A 26,724-nucleotide genomic window follows, 5' to 3' on the forward strand; every position below is an offset into this window, starting at 1 on the left:
TTCCACCCCTAGCCTGGGAACTTCTAGATGCCAGGGCTGCAGCCCTAAAAAGAATAATTAAAAAAGTAAAAAATAAAGACAGGATGGGGAGGGGGTTGTGGGGAGTATAATCAGCTCTTGGATATTGATTGGTTGGTGGAGAGATAATTAGGAGTCAACATTGAGCTTTTCATTCCAACCAGTCTGCTGCTCTACATTCCTGTGGGCACCGTGCAGGTAACTTCTCGGCTTCCTGGACGGAGCGGAACCCACTCACTGCCGGTCGCGGGCGCCATCTTGCGGCTGAATTCTGCTAAGACAGCGCCTCGGGCGATGGGGATTGTTTGCTTTGGGCTGGGGGACTCAGCATCTGAAAAGGAGTTGATTTCAGGTGTATTCGTGGGCAGTTATCTCCAGATCAGTGGGGGAATATGGGTGCCCTTCCTGCCAGTAGTTTCCAAACTTTTCTGACCCTGATGCACTGTCAGAAAAAATTTCACATCAACAGCATTTCACCAAATAGCAGCCATGATGTTTTGTTTTTTTAATTTTCTCTATTCCTTTTTTCCTTTTTTTTTTTTTTTTAGGGCCTCACCTGCGGCAAATGGAAGTTCCTGGGCCCAGGGTTTGAATCTGAGCCACAGCTGCAGGGCTGTGTATCAAACCCACACCTGTGCAGCCACTGGAGCTGCTGTAGTTGGATCCTTAACCTGCTGTGCCACAGAGGGACTCCTACTCCATTCTTTTTTTTTTTTTTTTTTTTTTTTTTTACAGCCACACTAGTGGCACATGGAAGTTTCCTGGCTGGGGGTTCAACAGAAGCTACAGCTGCCAGCCTACACCACAACCACAGCAACACCAGATCTGAGCTGCCTCCAAAACCTCTGCCTTTTGCAGCTTGCGGCAATGCCAGATCCTCAGCCCAGTGAGCAAGGCCAGGGATGGAACCCACATCCTCATGGATACTAGTTGGGTTCTTAACCTGCTGAGACATAATGGGAACTCCAGATTTGGGTAGATTTTGACAGGGCTTATGGCACGACTCAAGGACAGTTACATTATCCATGGTGTCCTTTCTCTCCCAAACCCACCACCATCCTCTATCCTTCCTGGCACTTCCCATCCCCCTTTGAAGTCAGGCAAGGTCACATGACCTGCTTTGGCCAATAAATGTGAGTGGAAGTGATCCAGGCAGGAGCTTTAGGAGTCCTTGCAGCTTTGCCATGTCCTCTCTTTCCCAGAGAGAAGGGGATGGACGACCCTCCAGAGAGAGGCTGTTGCACTGGCCTGGGCCACAAGCATGAGGGGGAGCAGGCTCCTTAGCAGACCCAAAACAGAGCAGGACCGCCAGTGAGTAATGAACCTCCGTCTCCTCACGCCGCTGGGATTCTGGGGTTGCTTGTTACTGCGGCATAACCCAGCCTATCCTGACTGACACAGTCCCCAGCTCTCAGTACAGCCTGAAATATGGAAGTCTCAAAAAAATGAGTGAACAAATGAATGAACAGCAGAGAAGAGGGACAGTGTCATAAATTATCCCCTGGGCCAGAGATAAAGGAAACAGACCTGTCGCAAGCTCCCTCTCTCGAACATACAGTTGTGACCAGGCCGGGGTCAGTGTCAGTCTCTGACCTTTATTTCCTCTGGTCCCAGCTCCTGCTGACCCTGACACCTTTGCCCCCATTCTTCCCGCACTGGTCAGTAGTGGGGACTCTTGAGGAGGACAAGGAATGAGGAACTTCAGAGAGAGGGCCCCGAGAGGTGAGGAGAGCCTGGGAGACCGAGGTGAGAAGAGGGAATTCAAAGCGGGGGAGGCCAAACAGGAGGCTGGGCGGTAATCAGACAGGTCAGAGCAGAGGGCGAGACAGACATGGAGGCAAGACAGAAGGACCTGCATGGGAAACCGAGCAAACAGGGTGGGAAAGGAGTGCTGGAAACAGGAGACAGAGGAAGGAGAGCTGATGGAAACAGATCCAGAGACACGGTGAAGGGGAGACGGAGATGGGCAGGAGCGGGGTCCCCAGGACTGGGTGAGCAGGATGGAGAGTCCTGGGGGAAACTGGGAGGCAGAGACACAGAGAAGGCCCTGTAAGTCACCAGGGGTAGGGTGAGGGCTGGGTGCCCCTAGTAATTGCTCCGGGAGTCTTTGCTGGTGGTGGAGCCCTGGCCGGTGCTAGAGGCTGGGCCAGTGCTTGAGACCTGGCCTCTGCTGAACCCGAGGCCTCCGCTTGATTCGGACCCAGGGCCTCTGCTCTCCAGGCCGCCAAAGCTCTCGTGGCCCCTGCTGGACTCCAAGTAGCCAGTGGACCCCAGGTAGCTACTTGAGCTGGGGGATCTGAAGGTCACACGCCCCCCAGTCGAGCTCCGGCTGGACGCCAGTGCCCCGGTGGCACTGGTGGAGCCATAGGTCATGCGGCCCGCACTGGAGCTGGGCTCCCCGAAGGTGACGTGGCCGACATTGGAGCTGGGGGCGCGGCCTCCGCCGGCCACCAGGATGCCGCTAGTCCTGTGGCTCATGATGGACCCCGGGATGGCGCTGGGGCTCTTGGGCAGCAGGCGGGTGCTGGAGCTGGCCTTCTGGGAGAAGGTGATGCTTGGGGTGCTGTCCACCTTCTTAACGGCCTCGGCCAACTCCTTGAGGTGCTGCTCCCGCGCCTGCTCCTGGACCTTCAGCTGTGGGGGAGGCCGGTCAGGGCCCCCGAGGCCGCCGAGCTCCCCCCACCCCGCGCCGCCCCTTCTCACCGACTTCACCACTTGGCTCAGTAGCTCCTCCTTGCTCAGCGGATAGTCGTCTCTGGCCTCAAAGCCCGGGGGCTCTTCCCTAAAGTGGGGGGAAGGCAGGCCCCGACTGTATTCTCCATCCTCTGAAGGCCGATGGCTCCTCATAGCTCGGCCCAGAGACCCCCCCCCCAACTGGGCCCTGGGCAGCCCCGAGCGCCCTGCCCCCTTTCTCCTTCTGCTTCCCGAAGAGCACCCAGTCCATCTTCTCCCCCCGCCCCAGCCACCCCCACTCTCCAGTCTCTGAGAGAACCCCCCATGTGTCCCCCCGTCCCCGTGGGATCTCCATCCCCCACCCCCACTCTCCTGCCCTCTGACTCACAGATTGTCAGGGGGCAGAGGCAGGACCACCTTCTTGAGAAGCTCCTCGGGGCTCTGGCCCAGCACCATGAGGGCAGCGCTAGGCAAGCTGGTGAAGGGGTAGCTCTGGAGGAAGGAGAAGCCAGTGGTCCCCGCACACCCACCTCCGAGCCTCGGCTCCCTGCCCCCCTCCACGCCCTCTGCACCCGGACCTGGGTTTCCAGGAAGGCATGCACCATCAAGAGCTCCACCAGCCGCTTCTCGATGAGGCCCAGGAAGAGGCCTATGTCCCGGTCTCTCATCTGGGTCTTGACCCCAAGGAGGTCATTGATGAGTGTGCTGTCACACTGGGCCCTGGTGAAGAGGCGCTGGATGGCTGGGGTCAGAGGGGACAGGCGGTCACCGATCCGGTGTCCCCTGGAGGCCCTCCCTCTCTTCCCCCTCAAGTCCCTGCTGCCTGGGCCGCGGGGACCGCAGGCGAAGCTCAAAGATGGAAAGGGACATGCCAGCGATCAGATGTCCGGCGGTGAGAGGGCATCGCTGGGGCCCTGCCCGGGGCTCGGGACCACAGGAGGCCAGAAGGGAGGGAGGTCAGAGGGAAACGTGAGAAGGGCACCGCCACACGGAAAGATGTCTTCACCCGGCGCAGTTAGAAGCACCCAACTTCTAACCAACCCCGCGAGTCCGCAGCCCAGGGTGTCTCCCCCACAGAAACACGCATAGGCGCCCCAAGGGCGCCGAGGCTGCGTTCCTGACCCGCTGTCACAACGGCCCGTGCGTGGCTCCCTTGCACCTAGTGAACTGGTTTTTGTGACTGAAATAAGAAGGCGCCCATGACTCTGACGAAACCCTGCAGCCAACGGGAGTTCCCAGGTGGCACAGCGGGTTAAGGATTGGCATTGTCCCTGCTGTGGCTCCAGTCTCCGCTGTGATGAGGATTTGATCCCTGGCCCTGGAACTTCCACACATCAGGGTCATGGCCAAAGACCTGCATCCACCACAGCCTCATCACACACCCCTGCCTCCTCCACCTGAGCTCTGGGCTCACATGCAGTTTCCTCCCATGGTCCCTCCCAAAACATCCCACAGCAGTGCTCACACCGAGCTCACACCGAGCTCAGGGCCACAGGGGCTTCTTCTCCCAGGTCCGCACGTCACCCTCACCATGCCAGACCCTGTGTGCCTCACCCACCCCAGGGTTTATCAGCCAAGACCTTCTGTGCTCTGTCCCCTCCTCTCCATCCTCAGCCCCCTCCCCCCCACCCCACTCTCTCCTGCTCACAGACCAACCATGGCTCCCCAGCACCCCCAGGAAAAAGCTCCAGTGCCCCCGCCTGGCATCTCTTGAACTCCCACCCCGCACCCTGACATCCCCCTCCACACAGAAAGCCTACGGTCCTCAAATGCACTTCCAAGCCTTGGCCCCACCTGCTGGGAGCCTTCCCCGTCCCGTTTTTCAGTTAAATACTTATTCTTCGAAATCCACCTGAAGCATCGCTGCTCCCAGGAGACCCTCCTTTTCCTGCGACTCCAGCAGAGCCAGATGCACGGGCACAGGGCCCGGTGCTCAGCAGGGCCCCACATTTGGTCTGATGCTCTGTTACTGCCACTTGAAGTCCTTGCCGGTTTTTAAACGAGGGGCCCCACAAATTCAGTCTGCACTGGGCCCCCCAAATTATGGTCCTGCATCCCGCGTTAAGGCACCCTCTTGCTTCTGAAGGGCCCAGGGTGTCCTCCACCCCAGCCCCTGGGTTACAAGTACCCAGTGCCCATATCTGTCTCCTCCCACCCCCTCCCTGCCGGGCCCTCATCACCTAGCACAGCGCTTGGCATCACAGTGCCTGAGACAAAGGGAAAGAAGGCCTGCTGGTTCTGACTGTGCAGCACGAGGTGGCTGCCTGCTCGCTCCCTGTTACCACCCCCACCTCTGTCTCTCTCCACCCATCATCCCATTAATTCTCATGACAACCCTACGAAGTGCACTCTGCCAGCCCACTTCCGGAAGGGCTTCCACGGAGGAAACCACACGCCAAGGTTCACAATAGTGGAGCTGGGATTCAAAGCCAGGGCAGCCTGACTCTCGAGCACTCTGCATGAGGAGGATGGGTGATGGATGGATAGGGGAAAAACCGACAAGGCAGTGCACAAGGCGGTCCGTATAATGCCTCCACATGGCCCGCCTTGGGCTGGCTCTGCGACTGCTCATCGCATCCTTCCAGAAGAGGAAGCCGAGCGGCTGCTCACCGGTCTTGAGCGCCTCCAGCTGCCCGCGAAAGTCCTGGAAGCGGGCCTCCAGGTTCTCGGCCTCCGTGTGCACTTCGTCCACGCGCTGCTGCAACTCAGTCCGCTGCTGCTCCTGCTGAGCGCGCCGGTCCTCCTCGCTGCGGCGCCGGCTCACCAAGGCCTCCTGCATCTGCCATCGATCGGGGCGCCACACTGGGCCCAGCTCCGGAGGGGGCGTGAAGGAGGAGACGTGGAGGGGGCAATCTGCGTGGAGCTGGGGAGGGTGCGGTCCCGCTCACCTCTTTGATCTCCTCCTGCAGGTGCTCCAGCTCCGAGTTCTGCTCATTGATGAAGTTGAACTCCGCGAAGTTCCGCTCCTCCACTGCCGGGCGGGAAAGGCAGGGGCCAAAGAGACAGGGACACGCAGACAGAGCGACACACGGAGACAGGCTCAGGAAGGATAGAGAAAGAGATATGGAGAAAGACAAAGACACAAAGAGAGCCAGAGATGGAAAGAGAGCCAGAGAAAGACACAGAGCGAGAGCAAGAGCGATAGAAAGTCACAGAAATACCGGGAGAGACACAGAGAAGAGAGAAGTGAGGGAGAGGACATGGTAGAGAGAACAGACGACGCGGAAGATTTGCAAAGTGACCGGCAGGCGGGCCCGGGCAAGCAGGGAGGCAGAGGAGGGAGGAACAGGGAAGGGGAGACGCAGGCGGGAGGTGGCAAGGCAGACACGCCAGGGAAATTCGACAGAAAGAAAACGCCAGAGACACACTCGAGTGAGGACAGAGAGATGCAGACGTGGAGACAAGGTGCAGAAGGAAGGGGTCAGAAGGCCGGGGCGGGGTGCGGGGTGCGAGAGAAGGGCGGGGCAGAGGCAGGGCGGAAAGTGAGAGGCGCGCAGGGCCCATCTCGACTCCCGGTGCCCTGAGTCAAGGGTGAAGCGGAGGCCCTGGGTGACTGTGACAGCGCCCAGTCTGCATTGGACTTCGGGAGGCTGGGGGCACGCGCCTGGGCCTCCCTGCCCTCGCCCCCACCCCCGCCCCCTCCCAGGTCCGCACACTCCAGGTATTTCTCCACCATCAGGTCGGGGTCACTCTCCCCGGTCAGCTGGTACAGTTTATTCAGGGCGTCCTCGTAGCGCAGCACCAGCTTCTCCTGGGAGGTCTTGCGGAGGCCTTCGGCCACCTCCCGGGCTGCGGGAAGAGGGCACAGTGGTGTGGCTGGCGGCCACCAGGGCCGAGGGACCCCAGTGGGGAGGGAGAGGCACCTGAGCCACACAGACCCCGCCCCTCCAGCCCCGCCCCCTGGCTGGCCCCGCCCCGCCCGCGGCCCAGCCAATGGGTGACACGCCCAGGCCTCACCTCGTTGCTCACGCTTCGCCAGGATGGCGGGATCCGGCTGCCGATCGTCGTTCTTGAGCTTGAGGAAGCGGTGAAGCTGCTCCAAGTGCGCTACCTGCCGCTGCAAGATCTGCACCTCCGTTTCATTCTGGGCCACCTCCTTCTCTGCCCTCTCCCGCAGCATGCTTATCTTATTCTTCGCCTCCTCCCTGGGAGGGATAGGGGGTTAGACCGGTGTTGGGGAGACTGGAGGTTCGATTTGGGGTCACCCTGGGGCGGGGTTTGGAGGGTGGATGCGGCAGGATCAGCCTGAGGTCCCAGGAATAGGTGACGTTAGCCTGAGGTTGGAGGGAGGATGGGGCAGGGTCAGTCTGGGGTCACAGGGATAGGACAGAATCGGGTTGCAGTCACCTTGAGGTCACAAAAGGCATAAAATTGTCTAGGTTCCGAGGTGGGTCAGAATGGGGTTGTGGGGCAGAGTCAGGGAGGGGGGGATGCTAAGCCGTGTACAGGACTAATGTTCCCACCCGCCCATAGAGGGGACACTGCTCCAGTGCGACGGTGGAACAGGAGGTGGGATGGTGATGATGGCACAGTTAAGAGATTATACTCAAGCTGCAAAAGGTGATTAGGGAACTGTGCTGGAGTTTGGGGGTAGTGTGGTTGGAAAGACAAGGGACTTGGACCATTCAGGGCCTCACCTGGGACAGGTAGGTGACATCACCAGCACTTGAGCATCACACCCCATTAGGATATTGGGGACACCCGAGAACCCCCCCTTCTAAGACTTCCCTGGCCTACCTGGCTAAAGATGGACCTTTTAAGCTTTTAAATGTAATGCAGCCAAGTAAACTCAGGGTGCCCCAAGCCTACTTCACAGGTCACAGGATCAAAGGTCGGAGGGTCATTAAGTTGGGAGAACAGCAGACCAGTCTCCTCAGGTCCCTGCCCGTGGACATTCTAATTCCCACCTCCACACATATGCCAACCTTGGTTGCCTCTGCTCAGAACACTAGCTTCCTGCTCTACTGAAATTCCTTTGAGGCTTACTCGGGCCCATCCCCCTTGGTGGGAGGCCTCCCCTGGCACCCACCAGCCCCAGCCCCCAGTGACCTCTCTAGCTTCTGGTGGCAGCCTCCCAGGGATTGGGACTCTCTTTTTTTTTTTTTTTTTTTTTTTTTTTTTTTTTGCCATTTTAGGGCTGCACCTGCAGCATATGGAGGTGCACAGGCTAGGGGTCAAATCAGAGCTGTAGCTGCCAGCCTGCACCACAGCCACAGCAACGCTGGATCTGAGCCATGTCTGTGACCTACATCACAGCTCACAGCAACGCCAGATCCCTGACCCACTGAGGAGGCCAGGGATTGAACCCACATCCTCTTGGATGCTAGCTGGATTCACTTGTGCTGTGCCATGACGGGAACTCCCCACTTTTTTTTTTTTTTTTTGTGCTTGGGCTCCAGGCCAACAAGGGGCAGGACAGGGAAGAGAGAGCCCAACTTCCTGGGAGGCAGGCCCTGCTGGGGGTGCTCTAGAAGAGCATACTGTGAGTCCCCACAGCTGCCCAGGAGATAGGTACTATGATTTTTGCCATGTTACAGTGGAGGAACCTGAGGTGACTTGCCCAGGTCATCCAGCAAGGAAGCACTGGAGGAGTTCCCCTTGTGGCTCAGTGGAAACAAACCCAACTAGTATCCATGAGGATGTGGGTTTGATCCCTGGCCTTGCTCAGTGGGTTAAAGAATCCAGCGTTGCCATGAGCTGTGGTGTAGGTCACAAACGAGGCTCAGATCTGGTATGGCTGTGGCTGTGCTGTAGGCCAGCAGCTGCAGCTCTGATTCGACCTCTAGTCTGGGCGCCTCCATGTGCTGCAGGTGCGGCCCTAAAATGCAAAAAAAAAAAAAAAAAAAAAAAAAAAGATTTGTAGGTAAACAGGAAGGAAACTAGTGGTTGCCTGGGGTTGGGGAAGTGGGGAAGAGAGAATGACAGCTTAGTGCGTACAGGTTTCCTTCTGGGGTGATGAAAATAGATGTGATGATAGCACAGCATTATGCATGTACTAAACACACTTTAAAATGGTGAATTCTATGTGCATTTTAATTAATTAATTAATTTTTTTTTTTTTTTTGCTTTTTTTTAAATGGCTGCATCCTCAGCATATGGAAGTTCCCAGGCTAGGGGTCAAATCAGAGCTATAGCTGCTGGCCTACACCACAGCCACAGCAACACCAGATCCGAGCTGCATCTTTGACTTACACTGAAGCTCACAGGCGTGCCAGATCCTTAACCCACTGAGCAAGGCCAGGGATGGAAGCTGCATCCTCATGGATACTAGTCAGATTCTTAACCTGCTGAGCCACAACGGGAACTTCCCCATGTGCATTTTAACTCAAAGGAAGGAAGGGAGTGGGGGAGGGAAGGAAGGAGGGAAGGAAAAAAGGGAGACAATAAAAGAGAAAATGTAAGAAAGAAGAAAAAATGAAAAAAGAAATGAAAGAAAAAAGAAAATTAAAGAGAGAAAATGAAAGAAAAAGGAGAAAGTGAATGTGAATAAAAGAGAAAATGAAAGGAAAAAGGAAGAGAAAATGAAAGAAAAAGGAGAAAGTGAATGTGAATAAAAGAGAAAATGAAAGGAAAAAGAGAAAGTGAATGAAAGAGAAAATGAAAGAAAGAAAAAATGGAGGAAAGAAAATGAAGGAAAGAAAAATGAAAGAAAAAAGCAGAAAATGAAAGGAAGGAAGAGAGAAAATGAAAGAAAAATGAAAAAGTGAATGTGAATAAAAGAGATGAAAGAAAAAAGAGAATGTGAATGAAAGAGAAAATGAAAGAAATAAAAGTGAAAGAAAAAAAGAAAATGAAAGGAATAAAGAAAGAAAATGAAAGAAAAAATTCATTAAAACTAAAACAAGAAAACGAAAGAAAAAAGAACGTGAATAAAAGAGAAAAATACAGAAAGTGAAAGAAATAAAAGTGAAAGAAAAAAGAGAAAGTGAATAAAAGAGAAAATAAAAGAAAGGAAGAAAGAAAGAAAAGAAGGGAAAATAAAAGACAGGAAGGAAAGAAGGACAGACCATAGAAGCCACACGGTGGATCTGAGCTATAACTGATGTCACAAGGAGTCACCAACCCTGAGTTAGCAGAAGTCACATGGTAGAAACAAGATACCCAGCAGAGGGTAAGAAACCCCTTGGAGCGAAAGAACGAGGCTGAAGGTGGGAATGAAGCAGAGCTGGGGTAGGGGGAGCAGGGAGCCCGTGAGAGCCCAGAGGAAGCTTCCTGCGTTCCTGGCCCCCGGCTCCGCGCCCTCGCGTCTCTATCCCTCTGCGCTCCTTGTCCTTAACAGACTACGGCCAAAGAGGTTAATTCATACACCCAAGGAGAGGGACCTTGCCTGAGGAGCTGGAAGATCAGTGGAGGGGGGAGAGAAGGGGGCCCCTTATGGAAAAAAAAAAAAAAAAAAAGGTAGGTTTTGAGGATCTATTTCTTGAGTTCACAGCCCTCCTTTTCTTTCTTTTTTTGTCTTTTTGCCTTTTCTAGGGCCGCTTCCTGCGGCATACGGAGGTTCCCAGGCTAGGGGTCTAATCCGAGCTGTAGCCACCGGCCTACACCAGAACCACAGCAATGCAGGATCCGAGCCGTGTCTGCAACCTACACCACAGCACATGGCAACACCAGATCCTTAACCCACTGAGTGAGGCCAGGGATCGAACCTGCAACCTCATGGTTCCTAGTCAGATTCGTTAACCACTGAGCCAAGATGGGAACTCCTGAGGATCTATTTCTTGAGTTCACAGCCCTCCTTCCTTAAGGAAAGGCCTTTACTGCGTGACCTGGGCTGCCTCCCGGACCCTACCTGACGGTGTAGGCAGAGGTGGAGGAGACCATGAGGGCGCTGACCGCATGCCGCAGGTGCTGGATCTCCTGCCAGGAGAACAAAACAGATACCCCTTCTGACACCGTGGTCGCCGGAGGGCTTTCCTTTAGGCCCTGAGGTTCCCCAAGAAGGAGAGGGGCTCCGTGCCTTTGAAATGTGTTCCTTCCTAACAAGCAGCAACCCTTGAAAGGGATTTTCAAGAGGTACCCAGTGAACGGAGAGCCAGACTGATGAGCAGGAATGCAGTGAAAGCCCAACCCCGAATATTCCTGAGAGCACCAAGCTGATTTGTGGCAGGCATCAGAAATGTGGGTGAATTTCATAAACGGTGACCACACTGCTTTGTTTTCTGGTTCTACTGAAGTGTCTTTGAAGAGTAATGGGTAAAAGAGTTCTTTCAGGAGCAGGAAGGGAGGAAATGATATATATATTTTTTTACAGGTATATAATGTGTATATGTGTATTAATGTATATGCAGCTATACGTACATACACATACCTATATTATGTGTGTATATTATATGTGTATATATTATATGTGTATAATATGCACATAATATACAGATACACATGTGTGTAAAAATATGCACACACACACACACACACACACACATATGCTTTTGCAACAAGAAACCTGGGATGGATAACCAGGAACTCCGCGGGCTGAATGAGAATGAAGTGAAAGAGATGGCGAGGAAATATATTTCTCTAGGACATGTTTTGGAATAGTTTTAATTTGGGAACCCTGTTACTGGTTTACATATTCATAAAGAAAATGAAATCAACAAGGATATGGGAGAGAACTATTCCCTCCCCTATTCCTTTTTTTTTTTTTTTTGTCTTTCTAGGGCCACACCCGAGGCATATGGAGGTTCCCAGGCTAGGGGTCTAATCGGAGCTGCAGCTGCCAGCCTACGCCACAGTCACAGCCATGTGGGATCTGAGCCATGTCTGCCACCTACACCACAGCTAACGGCAACGCCAGATCCTTCACCCACTGAGCGAGGCCAGGGATCAAACCCGCGTCCTCATGGATACTAGTCAGGTCCATAACCCGCTGAGCCACAATAGGAACGCCATGCAAACAAATCTTAAACTCTCCGGTTCGGGGGCGGTTAATACAGCTGCAGCAACCGTGAACCTCCTGTGCGTTGTATAGGACTGAACAAATGAGTACACATGTCAGCGTTGCTGGGAACCAGGATTCCCACTGTGGCGAAGTGAAAGGCAAAGGGCAAAGTTCAGGAAGGAGCCAGTGATGCTGGATTGGAATTCAGAGGTGCCAACATGAACTCCTGATTTTAAAATGTCTGTAGCGGGGGAGTTCCCTGGTGGCTCAGAGCTTAAGGACTTGGCATTGTCACTGCTGTGGCTTGAGTTTGGTCCCTGGCCCAGGAACTTCCCAGAGCCAGGGGCGTGGCCAAAAATAAAGTAAGGAAGTGCTCAAAAAAAGAGGATGGGCTTGTCAAAAGGACACGGAAGCTAGTTGAGGGGGCTCCCAGAGCCAAATCTGGGACGATTTGAACACCTTAAGGAATGATGACGGCCATGGATTATAACCCCTTAGAATAAAGTCAGAATACATGAATGCTTGCTGCAAACACATAAATAGACGGGAGAATGAGAAGCTCTTCCTTAAGTCAAGTACCATCTTATAAATAAAGATGAAATGACAGAGGTAGAGAAAAAAAAATCACTGTTTGGCAGCCATTACAGTAATAATTATTCAGGCAAGAAACATTAAAGAGGAGTTCCCATTGTGGCTCAGTGGAAACAAATCCAACTAGTATCCATGAGGACATGGGTTCGATCCCTGGCCTTGCTCAGTGGGTTAAGGATCCGGCGTTGCCGTGGGCTGTGGTGTAGGTCGCAGACGTGGCTCCGATCCTGTGTTGCTGTGGCTGTGGTGTAGGCCAGTGGCTATGGCTTCAATTTGATCCCTAGCCTGGTAACTTCCATATGCCAAGGGTGCGGCCCTAAAAAGAGCAAAAAAAAAAAAAAAAAGAATCATTAAAGATGCCGGAATAATTGAGTGAAAATGTGTCAGGGGACAGGATATTTTATACAGTTTCCCAGAATCTCCCTAGACTTATCCATTACAAAGAAGAAAAACTCTACATTGGAGAAACCTGGCTAACCAAGCCATCAAGGTCAACGTCATTGGCTACAGGACAAACTGACAGTCTGTGCCTCCTGATGCAATGCCCTCAAAGGACATGATACCACCTCTGGGATATTCTGCCAAAAGGGCACGGCTTGGATCTCATCGTAAAGAAAGACCAGAGAAGCCCACATGGAGAGATGTCCTGCAGCACAAGTGGCCGGTCAAAGTCACAGAGATGAAGACAGATGGCCCACGCCAGCGGAACAGCGCCAAGACAAACAAAAGCAATGTGAGATCCTGGCCTGGAGCCTGGAGCAGGGTAATTAAGTCAGCGCTCAAAGACGTCACTGGGACGATGGTGATATTTAAATACGGGCTGCGTGGGGTTCCAGTCCCAGACGTGGGTGCGGGCACTGTGTTTATGTAAGAAAATGGTCTCGGGCTTAGGAAATAGACATTGAAATTCTTAAGAGCGTGATGTCTACGTCATGGCTCTCGAATGGTTCAGCCAGCATGATACATTATTTTCAGTAGAAAGAATTACACATAGAGACAGAGACAGAGTGAATCTGGCAAATTATCAATCCTGATGAAGGGTATACCGTTCTTTGTACTATTCTTGCACCTTTTCTGCAAATTTGAAATGATTTCAAAGTCAAACTTAAAGAGAGCCGGGGGGTGGGGTGGGGGGGGTGGAAGAGGAAGGAGGGAGGTGGCAGGGAAGGAAGGGACGGTTCTCTAAGGACTTTAAAGGTGATTGAGAGCCCATGGAATGGAAATGGTTCTGCGGGCTCCTTGGTTGCCCTGGGTGATAACACTCAAAGTGACAACTCTGCTTTCTGCACATCTAAATGAGGCTGCTTTGTGGGGAGGCGCCCTGGAACATTTTCTGGGTCTCCCTCTGGACCAAAGTAAACCAATGGATCTGGGCGATTCTGCACTTGAGGCCCGGGTGTCAGAGGAGGCAGGGGGGCCTCTTGTCTCCTCTCCTCCACCCCCGCTGGACCAAAGCGTCCTGGGCTCCGGGGCCACTGACCTTCTGCAGCTTGTGGTCCACATTCAGATAGCGGTTCCTCTCAATCCGCAGGAGATCCAGCTCCTCCCGCAAGGTCGCATTTCGGACCAGCTGGATGTCAAAGCGACAGGTGACCTGAGGGATGTGGGAGAACGCCAAGAGCCTGTCTGAGGCCCGCCTCCCTCCTCCACATGCAGCCCAGGAGGGGGCACTTGTCAGCTACGGGGCCCATCCCTGAGGTGGGGACCCTGAGAGCATCATCTCCTTCCCCAAGGACCCCGGCATCAGTCTCTGTTCCCTGGGGACCCTCCCTCCTCCCAGGATCTTGTCTTCTGACCCCCATCAGGGAGCTCAGTGTTTCAGGCTGGCCCACATCCAGGAATCTGGTCCACTGTTTCCAAAACTTGACCCCCAAACCCCAGATTTCCCCCAAGCCCCAGAGTTCCAGCTTAGACACAGCCAAGCGGCTGCCCCTCACCCTGTCCAACTGGTCTTCTAGAATTTTGATCCTTTGCCGGACTTTGACCTTCTGACTCAGGACACATCCTGGAGCCTTGACGTCCTGACTGTGGGCAAAGATCCGGGTCTCCCACTCCTGGATCTGGAGGAAAGGGGATGGTGCCTGTTTGTTGGCTGCAAGTGGGAGAGGCTGAGGGAGCGAGGGAGATGAGTGGGAGGGTGAAGGACTGGCTGATGTCTTTGGTCTTTGTGGCCCCCTGGCCACCTTCTCGGACCCTCTTCTGGGGTCCAATCTTCCACATGGACCTGGCTTCTAACCAAAAGGAGCTGCCCTGCCAACCATATGCCCCAGGTTTAGACAAATCCTTTCGATATGGGCTTGTGACCCAAGCTGAGCCAGCCTGGATCCTGCCCTGGTGGGCTCAGATCGCTGCTGTGGCACAGGTTCGACCCCTGGGCCCCGGAACTTGCACATGCTGTAGGCACAGACAAAAATGGTGATAATAATGATAAGAGGAAATTTTAAAATTCGAGGGAGACCTGTTAACATTGATCAGACACCACATGAACTTGGAGCTCAAGGTAATTCCCAGGTGTGACATGAGATGGTGCTACATTCCTTTTTCAGGATGTCACAGCTTCCTGAAACTTTTTAGCAGTGGCTGCAGTGAAAATCAAATACCCCCAAATGGTACCATTGGGGGAAATCGTACAAGGAACTGTACAACTGGGTAAAGTGTACAAGGAGTCTCTCTGTATTACGTCTTCCAACTGGATGTGACTCTACAATTATCCCAGTAAAATTTTCAATTAAAAAAAAAAGTACAGAGTTTCCATCGCGGCTTGGTGGTTAAGGAACCTGACTAGGATCCATGAGGACTCAGGTTCAATCCCTGGCCTTGCTCAGTGGGTTAAGGATCCAGCATTGTCCTGAGCTGTGGTGTAGGTCACAGATGTGGCTTGGATCCCTAGGTGCTGTGGTTTCTGGGTTGTTAGGATGCAAACACTTATGGGTTGTTTGGTCCAAACTACTACAACAGAGATGTTAGTGCAATACAGCACCTCCTCGGACAACCCTTGAGAGGTGGTGGTTACATTTTCAGGAATTGCGTGAGCTAAGTTATTGGTAGCTTGAAATTGACCCATTATATTAGTTTTCCATTTCTGCAGAAAAATGAGTCATCCTTCAGTAACTACAGGGGATTGGTTCCAGGACTCCCCTCCGATACCAAAATCCAAAGATGCCCAAGTCCCTTCTATAAAATGCCCTAGTATGTGCACAAAACCCGTGCACAACCTTCTGGAAACTTTCCATCATCTCTAAATAAAAACAGTGTATGTGCTATGCAAGTAGTTGCTGGCCGCACAAATTCAAATTTTGCTTTTTGGAACTTTCTGGAATTTAAAACTATTTTTTGATGAGTTCCTGCTGTGGCATAGTGGGTTAAGAATCTGATTGCATCCTGCTGTATAGCACAGGAAACTATATCTAATCACATCATGGAACATGATGGAGGATCATGTGAGAAAAAAGAATGTGTGTGTGTGTGTGTGTGTGTGTGTGTGTGTGTGTGTGTGTGTGTGTGTGTGTGTGTATGGCCGGGTCACTTTGCTGTACAGCAGAAATCGACCCAACATTGTAAATCAAGTATAGTAAAAAATTTTTTTTCATCTGACTGCAGTGGGTTGGGTCGATGTGGAGGTGTGTGTTAGATCCCAGCCCGGTGCAGTAGGTTAAAGGATCCTGCATTGCTGCAGCTGCCGTGTGGGTGAGAGCTGTGGCTCAGATTCCATCCCTAGCCTGGGAACTTCCATTTCTATGGTGGGTGTGGCCATAAACATAAGAATTAAAAAATTTTTTTTGATCCTTGGTTGGTTAAATCCATAGATACAGAGCCCAGAGACATGGAGGGCCAATGACACCAATTTAGCGGCTTAAAACAACACTCATTGATTGTCTTGAAGTCTCTGTGGATCAGGAAGGTGGCATAACTCAGCTGGATCTTCTGCTCATGGTTCATAAAGTTGCCATCAAGGTGTCAGCTGGGGGGCTGAGATCTCCCTGGAGACTCATCACATGGTTGTTGGCAGAATTCCCAGGCCAGGGGTCAAACCCATGCTGCAGCAGGAACAAAGCCAGGTCCTTAACCTGCTGAGCCACCAGGGAACTCCCACAAGGGACCATCCTTGAACCACCACCCAGGTCAAGAACTCGAATCCTGACAGTGTTACAGATGTCCCCTTCTCATCACGGACCATCTTCCCCTCCATAGAGGGACCACCCTCCTGCTTGTGTCAGCTCCCACTGCTGCCGCAGCAAAATACAACAAATGTACTGCCTTCAAACAAAGCAAATGTATTATCTTACAGTTCTGGAGGTCCGAAGTCGGAAATCCTTCTCCCAGGGTTAAAATCAAGGGGTCAGCCAGGCGGCATTTCTCCTAGACGCTCCAGGGAGAATTCATTCCTTGTCTTTCCCAGTTTCTAGAGGTTGAATTCCTTGGCTTGCGGCCACCCCAGCCTCTGTGCTGCTGTTTTACCCGCACTCTGCATAATCACATCATCTTCCCTGACTGTGACCTTCCCGCCTCTCTCCTGTAAGTATCCTTGTGAGTACACTGAGCCCGTTCAGGTCATCCAGGAGAGCCTACCCATCTCAAAATCTGCACTCACACCTGCAAAGTCTCTCTCTTTCTCTCTCTCTCTCTCTCTTTTTTTTTAATTTAATTTTATTTAATTAATTAATTTATTTATTTGGTCTTTTTGCCATTTCTCGAGCTGCTCCCTCAGCACATGGAGGTTCCCAGGCTAGGGATCTAATCAGAGCTGTAGCCACTGGCATACACCAGGGCCACAGCAATGTGGGATCCGAGCCGCGTCTGCAACCTACACCACAGCTCACGGCAATGCCGGATGGTTAACCCACTGAGCAAGGGCAGGGATCGAACCCACAACCTTATGGTTCCTAGTCGGATTCGTTAACCACTGGGCCACGACAGGAACTCCTCTCTCTCTCTCTCTTTTTTTTTTTTTTTTTTTTTGTCTTTTTAGGGCCCACACCTGTGGCATATGGAAGTTCCCAGGCTAGGGTCTGAATTGGAGCTGTGGCTGCCAGCCTACACCTGGCCTTTTCCAGCTTCTAGAAACTGCCTGCATTCCTTGGTTTATGGGTCTTCTTGGCCAGCAATGACCAGATGATTCTTTCTCATGCTGCATCACTCCAATGCCACTGTCCTCTCTTCTTCTCTGATTCTGACTGACTTGCCTCCCTCTTTCACCTTTGTAGATGCTTGCTGTGAACTGGTACAAGTCCAAGGGCTCTTTGTTTTCCATCTCTGATGTGATTCAGACAATAAGAGTAAGCATTTAGAAACTACTCTTGGGTGCTGCTGATTCACGTGGCAAGTCACACAAGACGCAGCCTTACAAAAGCATCAGTAAGTAACAGACGAGAAGTTTTCAAAGTTGTCCTTCAACATATATTGCTAGGCTAACTCTACATTTTGCTCTGCGAGAAAATGTGTATTCTGCCTTCTCATTCTCGGATATTTTCGCTAGGTATAGAATTCTAAGGTGACAGATGTGTAAGTTGACGTTATAATGTCACTCACAGTCTTCTGATTTCCAGTGTTTCTTTTGAGAAATCAGCTCTCAGTCTAACTGTGACTCCTTTGAAAGTAATGTGTTTTAAACATTTTCTGACTGCTTTTGTATTTGGAAACGTCCATATGTCCTGTATAAGTGTGGTTTTTTTATTTATCCTGTTTTGGACTCTAAGGCATCTTAAATCTGTGGATTAATTATTTAATTAGTTCTGGAAAGTTCACATGTTATCCTGCCACATGTTATCTCTGTCCCGTTCCTTTTCTGTTCTTCTGAAACTTTTTTTTATTAGACACCCATTAAACCTTCTCACTAGATCTGCAATTTTCTTAACCACCCATCCATATTTCCCATCTTTTTGTCTCTCTGTGCAAGGGTCTAGGGGATTTCTTTTGAACAAAATTATTATTTTTTCCTTTTTATGGCTGCACCTGCAGCATATGGAGGTTCCCAGGCTAGGAGTCAAATCAGAACTGCAGCTGCCAGCCTATGCCACAGTCAAAGCAATGGAAACACAGGTCCAGAGTGGTATCTGCAACCTACACCACAGCTGTGACACCAGTTCCTTAACCCACTGATTGAGGCCAGGGAATCAAACTCAAATCCACTTGCATACTAGTTGGATTCTTAACCCACTGAGCCACAACGGGAACCCCTTGAACAAGTTCTTTCTTCAGCTTTTATTTGGCTGATTGTCCATCTCCCCAGTAGAATGTAAATTACATGAGAGCAGACCCTTGTCTGTTCTGCTCACTACTGTGTCCTCAGCACCTAGAACTGTATCTGGCACTTAGAAGGCACTCAGCAAATATCTGTCGAATGAATGAATATCACTAGACAACTACATCCTTTCTCGACCTCATTGAGAGTTTTCAGAGCTCCATTCTGAGGACTGCACTTGACCTACAATTCCCCATAATCAAACTTTTTAGGGCAAAGGAATCCATGGGGACACAATGATAAAAATCATCCCACTTGGACCTATCTCTAGTGAGTTCCCATGAGAGACCAAAGAAAACCACCTCCAGCAGCCAACACCCACTAAGCCACAGTACTACCATAAAATAGCCACCATTTGGACATGTTTGAATCAGAGAGAATTCAGCTTCCAAAAGGCAGCTCAGTATGATTCGGAGAGCAAAACAAATGGGCTGCTTGAAAGCCACATGTACTAACACTATAGAACCTGTAACAGACAGAAAAATGCCCCCAGCCTCCTGTTGAGATGTTCACAACCAGAACACTGGATCTTGTGACTATGTCACTTGAAGTGGCAAAAAAGGACTCCGCTGAGGTGATAAAGGATCTTGAGATGGGGAGATTATCCTGGATCGTCTGGGTGAGCCCTATGTGATAACAAAAGTCCTTATACGTGAAAGAGGGAGGCAGGTCAGTCAGAATCAGAGAAGAAGAGAGGACAGTGGCATTCAAGTGATGCAGCATGAGAAAGATTCATCTGGCTATTGCTGGCTAAGAAGATCAAGAAAGGAGCCATAAACCAAGGAATGCAGGTGGCTTCTAGAAGCTGGAAAAGGCCAGGAAATGGACTCTCCTCCAAAGCCCCCTGGGAACAAGGCCTGCTGACACCTTAATTTTAGCCCAATGAAACCCATTTTGGACTTCTGTCCTCCAGCACTGCAGGATAATTCATTTGTATTATTTTAAGCCATGGAGTTTGTGATAATTTGTTATGCACAATAGCAAACTAATACAGACCACCAGGATAACTAACTTGCAAACACCCATTTGTGATCCAGTAGTGCACAAGAAATCTGGTCTAGGCAACTTTTAAAAATGAAGAGTAGAATAGAAGGAGTTCCCATTGCAGCTCAGCAGTAAAGAACCTGACTAGTATCCATGAGGATGCTGGTTCAATCCCTGGCCTCACTCAGTGGGTTAAGGATCTGCTGTGGCTGTGGCTGTGGTGTAGGTCAGCAGCTGCAGCTCCGATTGGACTCCAAGCCTGGGAACTTGTATATGCCATTGTTCAGGTTCTAAAAAAAACAAAAACAAAACAAAACAAAAAAGAGTAGAATAGAAAACAGAATGGTTCAGGAGTTCCCGTCGTGGCGCAGTGGTTAACGAATCCGACTAGGAACCATGAGGTTGCGGGTTTGGTCCCTGCCCTTGCTCAGTGGGTTGGCGATCCGGCGTTGCCGTGAGCTGTGGTGGATCCCGCGTTGCTGTGGCTCTGGTGTAGGCCAGTGGCTACAGCTCCAATTCAACTCCTAGCCTGGGAACCTCCATATGCCGTGGGAGCGGCCCAAGAAATAGCAACAACAACAACAACAACAACAAAAGACAAAAGACAAAAAGACAAAAAAAAAAAAAAAAAAAAAAAAAAGAAAACAGAATGGTTCAGCAAAGTAGCAGGATATAAGATTAACATTCAGAAGTCAGTTGCATTTCTGTATACCAGCAATGAAATATTAGAAAAGGAATACAAAAATACGATACCTTTTAAAATTGCACCTCACAAAATCAAATACCTCGGAATACACCTGACCAAGGAGGTAAAGGACCTATATGCCGAGAACTATAAAACTTTAATCAAAGAAATCAAAGAAGATGTAAAGAAATGGAAAGATATTCCATGTTCCTGGATTGGGAAAATCAATATTGTAAAAATGGCCATACTACCCAAAGCAATCTACAGATTCAATACAATCCCTATCAAATTACCCATGACATTTTTCACAGAACTAGAACAAACAATCCAAACATTTATATGGAACAAGAAAAGACCCAGAGTCGCCAAAGCAATCCTGAGAAACAAAAACCAAGCAGGAGGCATAACTCTCCCAGACTTCAAGAAATACTACAAAGCCAGGGAGTTCCCATCGTGGCGCAGTGGTTAGCGAATCCGACTAGGAACCATGAGGTTGCGGGTTCGATCCCTGCCCTTGCTCAGTGGGTTAACCATCCGGCATTGCCGTGAGCTGTGGTGTAGGTTGCAGACGCGGCTCAGATCCCGCGTTGCTGTGGCTCTGGTGTAGGCAGGTGGCTACAGCTCCGATTCGACCCCTAACCTGGGAACCTCCATATGCCGTGGGAGCAGCCCAAAGAAATAGCAAAAAGACCAAAAAAAAAAAAAAAAAAAAAAAAAAGAAATACTACAAAGCCACAGTCATCAAAACAGTGTGGTACGGGTATCAAATGGAACAGAATAGAGAATCCGGAAATAAACCCTGACACCTATGGTCAATTAATCTTTGACAAGGGAGGCAAGAACATAAAATGGGAAAAAGAAAGTCTATTCAGCAAGCATTGCTGGGAAACCTGGACAGCTGCATGCAAAGCAATGAAACTAGAACACACCCTCACACCATGCACAAAAATAAACTCAAAATGGCTGAAAGACTTAAATAGATGACAGGACACCATCAAACTCCTAGAAGAAAACATAGGCAAAACACTCTCTGACATCAACATCATGAATATTTTCTCAGGTCAGTCTCCCAAAGCAATAGAAATTAGAGCAAAAATAAACCCATGGAACCTCATCAAACTGAAAAGCTTTTGCACAGCAAAGGAAACCAAAAAGAAAACAAAAAGACAACTTACAGAATGGGAGAAAACAGTTTCAAATGATGCAACTGACAAGGGCTTAATCTCTAGAATATATAAACAACTTATACAACCCAACAGCAAAAAAACCAATCAATCAATGGAAAAATGGGCAAAAGACCTGAATAGACATTTCTCCAAAGAAGATATACAGATGGCCAACAAACACATGAAAAAATGCTCAACATCGCTGATTATAAGAGAAATGCAAATCAAAACTACCATGAGATATCACCTCACACCAGTCAGAATAGCCATCATTAATAAATCCACAAATAACAAGTGCTGGAGGGGCTGTGGAGAAAAGGGAACCCTCCTGCACTGTTGGTGGGAATGTAAACTGGTACAGCCACTATGGAGAACAGTTTGGAGATACCTTAGAAATCTATACATAGAACTTCCATATGACTCCGCAATCCCACTTTTGGGCATCTATCCAGACAAAACTCTACTTAAAAGAGGCACGTGCACCCGCATGTTCATTGCAGCACTATTCACAATAGCCAGGACATGGAAACAACCCAAATGTCCATCGACAGATGATTGGATTCGGAAGATGTGGTATATATACACAATGGAATACTACTCAGCCATAAAAAAGAATGACATAATGCCATTTGCAGCAACATGGATGGAACTAGAGAATCTCATACTGAGTGAAATGAGCCAGAAAGACAAAGACAAATACCATATGATATCACTTATAACTGGAATCTAATATCCAGCACAAATGAACATCTCCTCAGAAAAGAAAATCATGGACTTGGAGAAGAGAATTGTGGCGCCTGATGGGAGGGGGAGGGAGTGGGAGGGATCGGGAGCTTGGGTTTATCAGACACAACTTAGAATAGATTTACAAGGAGATCCTGCTGAATAGCATTGAGAACTTTGTCTAGATACTCATGTTGCAACAGAAGAAAGGGTGGGGGAAAAATGTAATTGTAATGTATACATGTAAGGATAACCTGACCCCCTTGCTGTACAGTGGGAAAATAAAAAAAATTATAAAAAAAAAAAGAAAATAGAAGGAAGAAATAAGGATAAGAACAATAAAATCTCTCTTTTAATTGTCCAAATCAAAAAAAAGAAAAAAGAAAAAAAAAAGAAAACAGAACGGATCCCGCATAGAAAAAAGTATTCTTTGGGGAAACTTTCATTTCAGAATATGTGTGTGTGTGTTTCCATCCACAGGCGTCTGCATGTGAACCATGAGACAGTGAGGCGCAGCCCCAAACATTGACAAGAACAGGGGCGTAGAAAAGTCACATTGTTTCCAAGGTCAAATAACAAGGTCTTGAAGCAAATGGGATGGAAAACCTGTGGCGATTCAGCTGCATTAGCCACATCCTCTTTTGGCAGGTGAAGAAAATAGGGCCGAGAGCGGTGAAGACTTGCTCATGGCCACACAGCTCTGATGTGGCAAGACCAGGATTCTAATGCAGGGCTCGCTCACTCCAGAAGGTGACTCTTTCCCCCTTACGGCCTTTTTGTTTTTGTCTTTTGGCTTCTTGGCAGCATATGGAGGTTTCCAGGCTAGGGGTCCAATCGGAGCCGTAGCCACCGGCCCACACCACAGCTGCAGCAACACGGGGATTCAAGCTGCATCTGCGATCTACAGCAACGGCAAACGCTGGATCCTTAACCCACTGAGTGAGGCCTGAGATCAAACCAGCATCCTCATGGATGCTAGTCAGGTTCGTTAACCGCTGAGGCACGACGGGAACTCCTTGACCGCTTTTTTGAATGTGTGGGACGGTAATAAGCATTCAATACTCATAATCCTACCACAGCTTGACCACAATGCCCCCAGGTGGGTGCTTTCAATAAGCCCATTTTTCAGATGAGAAAGCAAAGGCTCAAAGAGGTTATGACCCTGGCCCCCAAGTAGGAGCCACAGAGTCTGGTCTCAGAACCCACCTCCCTGTCCAGGGCTCTGGTCTGCTCTTGCAGCTCCTTGACCTCAGCCTGCACTTGGACCCGGCACTTGAGCAGGTGACCCATGTTCTCCAGCCTCTCGCTGTCCCGCAGCCGCTTGACCTGGCTCTGGGCAATGCTGATCTGCACCTGCAACTTGTCCCGCACCCCCTCCAGGCGCTGGATTTCCCCGCTGCCCAGACAGGGAAGTGGAGGGAAGGCAGGAAAGGGGCAGAGCTCAGCATCACTAACGTCCTGACATTCTGGGCCTGCCCTTTGGCCACAGCCCCGGGAACCCAGCCCCCAGCCTCATTAACAGCCCATCCCCAGCTCTAGGGACCCAGGCGCCTGGCTCACAGTTGCTTGTTGATGCGCTGGTGGACTTCCTTGCTGTAGGCTCGCCTTTCACCCTCCATCACTTTGCATTGCCGCTGCAGTCTGCTCAGCTCCCAATCCACTGAGGCAGGACGAAGCCAGGGACTCAGGAGGAACCCAGCTCCCAGGCCCTTCCTCCCCAGGACCTAGGAATTTTGGCTCTGCAACGAAACTGCAGGCTCAGTTGCCAGCACCATTCTAGGGCTGCATCTCAGTTTCTGTATCCCCAGGCTTCCTCACCCCTTCATACTCCCTGCACTGCAAGCTGACTTCCCCATTTTTTCCCTAAAACCACTCCTGCCGCAGATGGTTGCATACAACTGTCTCCCCACTAGAGGGCACTCCTGGAGGCCTCACAGTCCTCAGGGACCAAAGCACCAACCTGGCACTTGGGAAAGCTGAGGACAGGAGCCTAGGCCCCCAGAGGCACCACTCTCCTTCCCTCCCTTCCTTTCTGCCCCAACACCCACCCAGCAGTGCTAATTCCCACCCTCCTGCCTCCTCATCCTCAGCCCATCCCCTAGGTTCAGGCCTCATTCTCTCTCCCTGGACCATCATTACCCCCTCCTCCTCTTCAACCTGCCGGCCTTTCCTCACAGCCACAGAAGCCCTAGACCCAGGACTCACCCTGGACAAAGTCCCAGCTCCCCAGCCTGGTGTTCGAGGCCCCACAAACCCAATCCTACCCACCGCTCCAGGCTCTCCACCATTTCCCCATCTCCCAGCCGTTCTCAACCAGGAGCAATTCTACCCCCTAAGGACATTTGGCCATGTCTGGAGACATTTTTGACTGTGCAGGCATGGATTGCGGGTGCTTCTGGTGTGCAGCAGGGGGGGGGGGCGGGGGCGCAGGGATGCACCTAGTACCCTCCAATGCCCAGGACGCCCCCACCCATAGCAAAGAACGTTCTGACCCCAGGTGTCAACGGTGTGGAGGCGGAAGAACCTTGCTTTGGTCACATGCTGTTCTTTCTGCTCACTCTTCCCTTCCTTCTCCTGGTGGAAATTCCTGGGAGCAGTTCTGGGCCCCACTCAAACGTCTCCTCCTACAGGAAGTCTTCCTGGCCATCCCACTCCCCAGGCTTGGGCTACTATCTGCTCCCCGCCTCCACAGGGCTGTCCTGAAAAGCCTCCCCATCCACGGGGCCCCAGCTGCACAGGACCTGAAACAGGACAAACTGAGGGAAAGAATGAATCAAGAATGTACGAATTACCCATTCCCTCCAAGAAGGCCTCGCTTCCATCTTCGGAGCGGGTGCTCCCAGCAGAGAGTCCCAAAGGCATCTTGGCCAAAGAGGACCCCTTCAGGAGGCGAGCAGGAGAGGGCTAGGAGGGTGGGTGATGAAAGGCAAAAGGCTAGGAACTGATCCCAGAACCAGCTCTGGCCTCTCTTTGGGTCGCAATCCCTCCAGCGGGTTGGAGGGGGCATCTCTCAGGCCTCTTGCCATGCCCCTCCCGACCTCCCACCTCTCACACTCTCTGTCTTGCGTCGCGGCTCTGATTCTGGCGCGGGGGACAGGTCCTCTAGGCTCTCGGTATCTCTGATGGGGGCGGTTTGGGGAGGCGGCTCACAGAGGAAGGAGAACCACCCCACCCCCGTCGGCTGAGGGGAGCGAGGCCGGTCCCTACCTGCCGGAGTGCTGGACCTGTCCTGGGTACTCCAAGCTCAGTGTTGTGGTCTGGTTACTGGGGAGATAAGAGACCAATGAGGCCTGGGGACAGCAGCCGGGGAGGGACCAAGGCCACAGAAGAAAGCCGTGGGAGGGGCGGCTGGGGAGGAGGGGCTAGGAGGCCGCGAGGAGACCTGCGGGGAGCTCGGGTGCTGTGAACAGATGTGCTAGGGGAGCCCAGCAAGCGGCGGGACTGGAGGGCTGAGGGGGCGGGGCTCTAGGCCTTACGAGGGGCGGGGCTGGAGGCCTTGCGAGGGGTGGAGCCGTAGAGGCCTACAATGGGCGGGGCTGGAAGGGCCTCTGAGGCGAGGCCGGCCTGAGGGTGTGGGCTTCAGGGCTTGCGAAGGAAGGGCAGGGCTGGAGGGGCCCAAGAGGGTTGTGGCTGGGGGACCTTGTGAAGGCAGGGACGCAGATACCGGTGCAGGGCGGAGCTTCGGGGCCCTGAGGGAGGGGTGCAAGGATACCTGTAAAGGGCGTGGCTGCGGGCCTTGTGAAGGGTGGGGCTTCGGGGGCTGGTGAGGGGCGTGGTTGGAAGAACACGTGAGGGGCCTGGTGGGAGGGCGCAGGAAGTACGCGGATTCCAGAGCTTGTGGTAGACAGGGCTAACTAGGAGGCACTCAGGCTTGGAAAGCTTGGGGGAGGTCCTGATGGTCTGTTGGGGTCGTCAGGGGCGCGATGTGTGTTTCCGGGAGGGGATATCTGAGCCAAAGGAGTCTGTGGAGGCGGGGCTGGGAGGGAAACGTCTGGAAGGTTTTGGAGCTGGGCCAAGGTGTTTCGGGATGGGGCGCGAGAGATGCGCGTCTTCAGATGATTAAGATCACGTTATTTTGAGGATTCATTAGCAAGGTGGCGGTGCCGATGCTGGGAGTTGCTAGGGGAAGGAGCGCTCACCACTGCCTCAGGTCCTCGAAGCGGCGCACTACGCATGCGCGGCCAACGGCCTCGGGAAAGGCAGCCAAAACCCCTCAACCACTTAAGAGGTCCGCGCACTGAGAGGCGGAAGTGGGCGGGGTCTAGGGCGCTCTGTGTTGTCCCGCTTTCCGGCCCCGCCCTGTGGTCACGCCCCCTCGCGCCACAGGGCACGCCCCCTTGACGGCAGGCTGCTGCCCACGTGGGCCTCCTCCAAGCGGGAGGGCAGTGGGCGCAGCTCCCTGCAGGCTGGGTGTGTCTGACGCCTGCGGTTTCCTGTGGGAGGAAGCGACCCGCTGGCGCTCAGCTCGTGGCCTTGGAGGCCCAGATAGGGGAGATCCCACCACGAGTCCCTTGAGTTTCCCCCCTTCTACAGGATCCTAGCATGGGGGACCCCCGCCTGGAACATCCCCAGGGTACCCAACTCCGGCGCTGATTCCACTCAGGGAACTTGATTCAGAGGTCTAGCCTCCTGTTCTCCACTTCCTCCCGCTCAGATTTTCATTTCCCTAGCCCCTGGTTCCCAGACTCCTCCCAGGACCCAGGTCCAATCCAATTTACCTCCACTCCAGGAAGAGCATGGGATCTCAGGTCTCATGTTTCCTCCA

At 51.7% G+C, this 26,724-nt stretch overlaps 1 protein-coding gene across 11 annotated transcripts; it reads right to left on the reverse strand.

Annotated features, from left to right (window-relative positions):
- Positions 1–1,593: 1,593 nt before the first annotated feature.
- On the reverse strand, positions 1,594–26,128 carry ODAD1 (outer dynein arm docking complex subunit 1). 11 transcript variants are annotated; one of them, XM_005664658.4, is made up of 16 exons: positions 26,099–26,128; positions 25,167–25,223; positions 24,752–24,863; positions 23,520–23,619; positions 23,166–23,355; positions 14,098–14,220; positions 13,641–13,754; positions 10,481–10,548; positions 6,649–6,836; positions 6,346–6,480; positions 5,580–5,662; positions 5,302–5,470; positions 3,270–3,433; positions 3,080–3,183; positions 2,722–2,800; positions 1,594–2,652 (listed from the first exon to the last, which is right to left on the reverse strand). In XM_005664658.4, exons 3-16 carry the CDS (start codon positions 24,819–24,821, stop codon positions 2,104–2,106), a joined length of 2,136 nt encoding a protein of 711 aa, XP_005664715.1. In that variant the 5' UTR covers positions 24,822–24,863; positions 25,167–25,223; positions 26,099–26,128; the 3' UTR covers positions 1,594–2,103. The 11 variants fall into 11 exon arrangements, with proteins under 11 accessions (XP_005664715.1, XP_020950321.1, XP_084814978.1 ...); XM_021094662.2 differs by having other exon boundaries at positions 23,520–23,698; XM_084958852.1 differs by having other exon boundaries at positions 23,520–23,709.
- Positions 26,129–26,724: the final 596 nt, after the last annotated feature.

The sequence above is a fragment of the Sus scrofa genome, chromosome 6, assembly GCF_054392235.1.
Source record: "Sus scrofa isolate SSC_HxYL_T2T_F1_AM1 chromosome 6, Sscrofa_HxYL_maternal_Yorkshire_Landrace_v2.0, whole genome shotgun sequence".
Classification (NCBI taxonomy): domain Eukaryota; kingdom Metazoa; phylum Chordata; class Mammalia; order Artiodactyla; family Suidae; genus Sus; species Sus scrofa.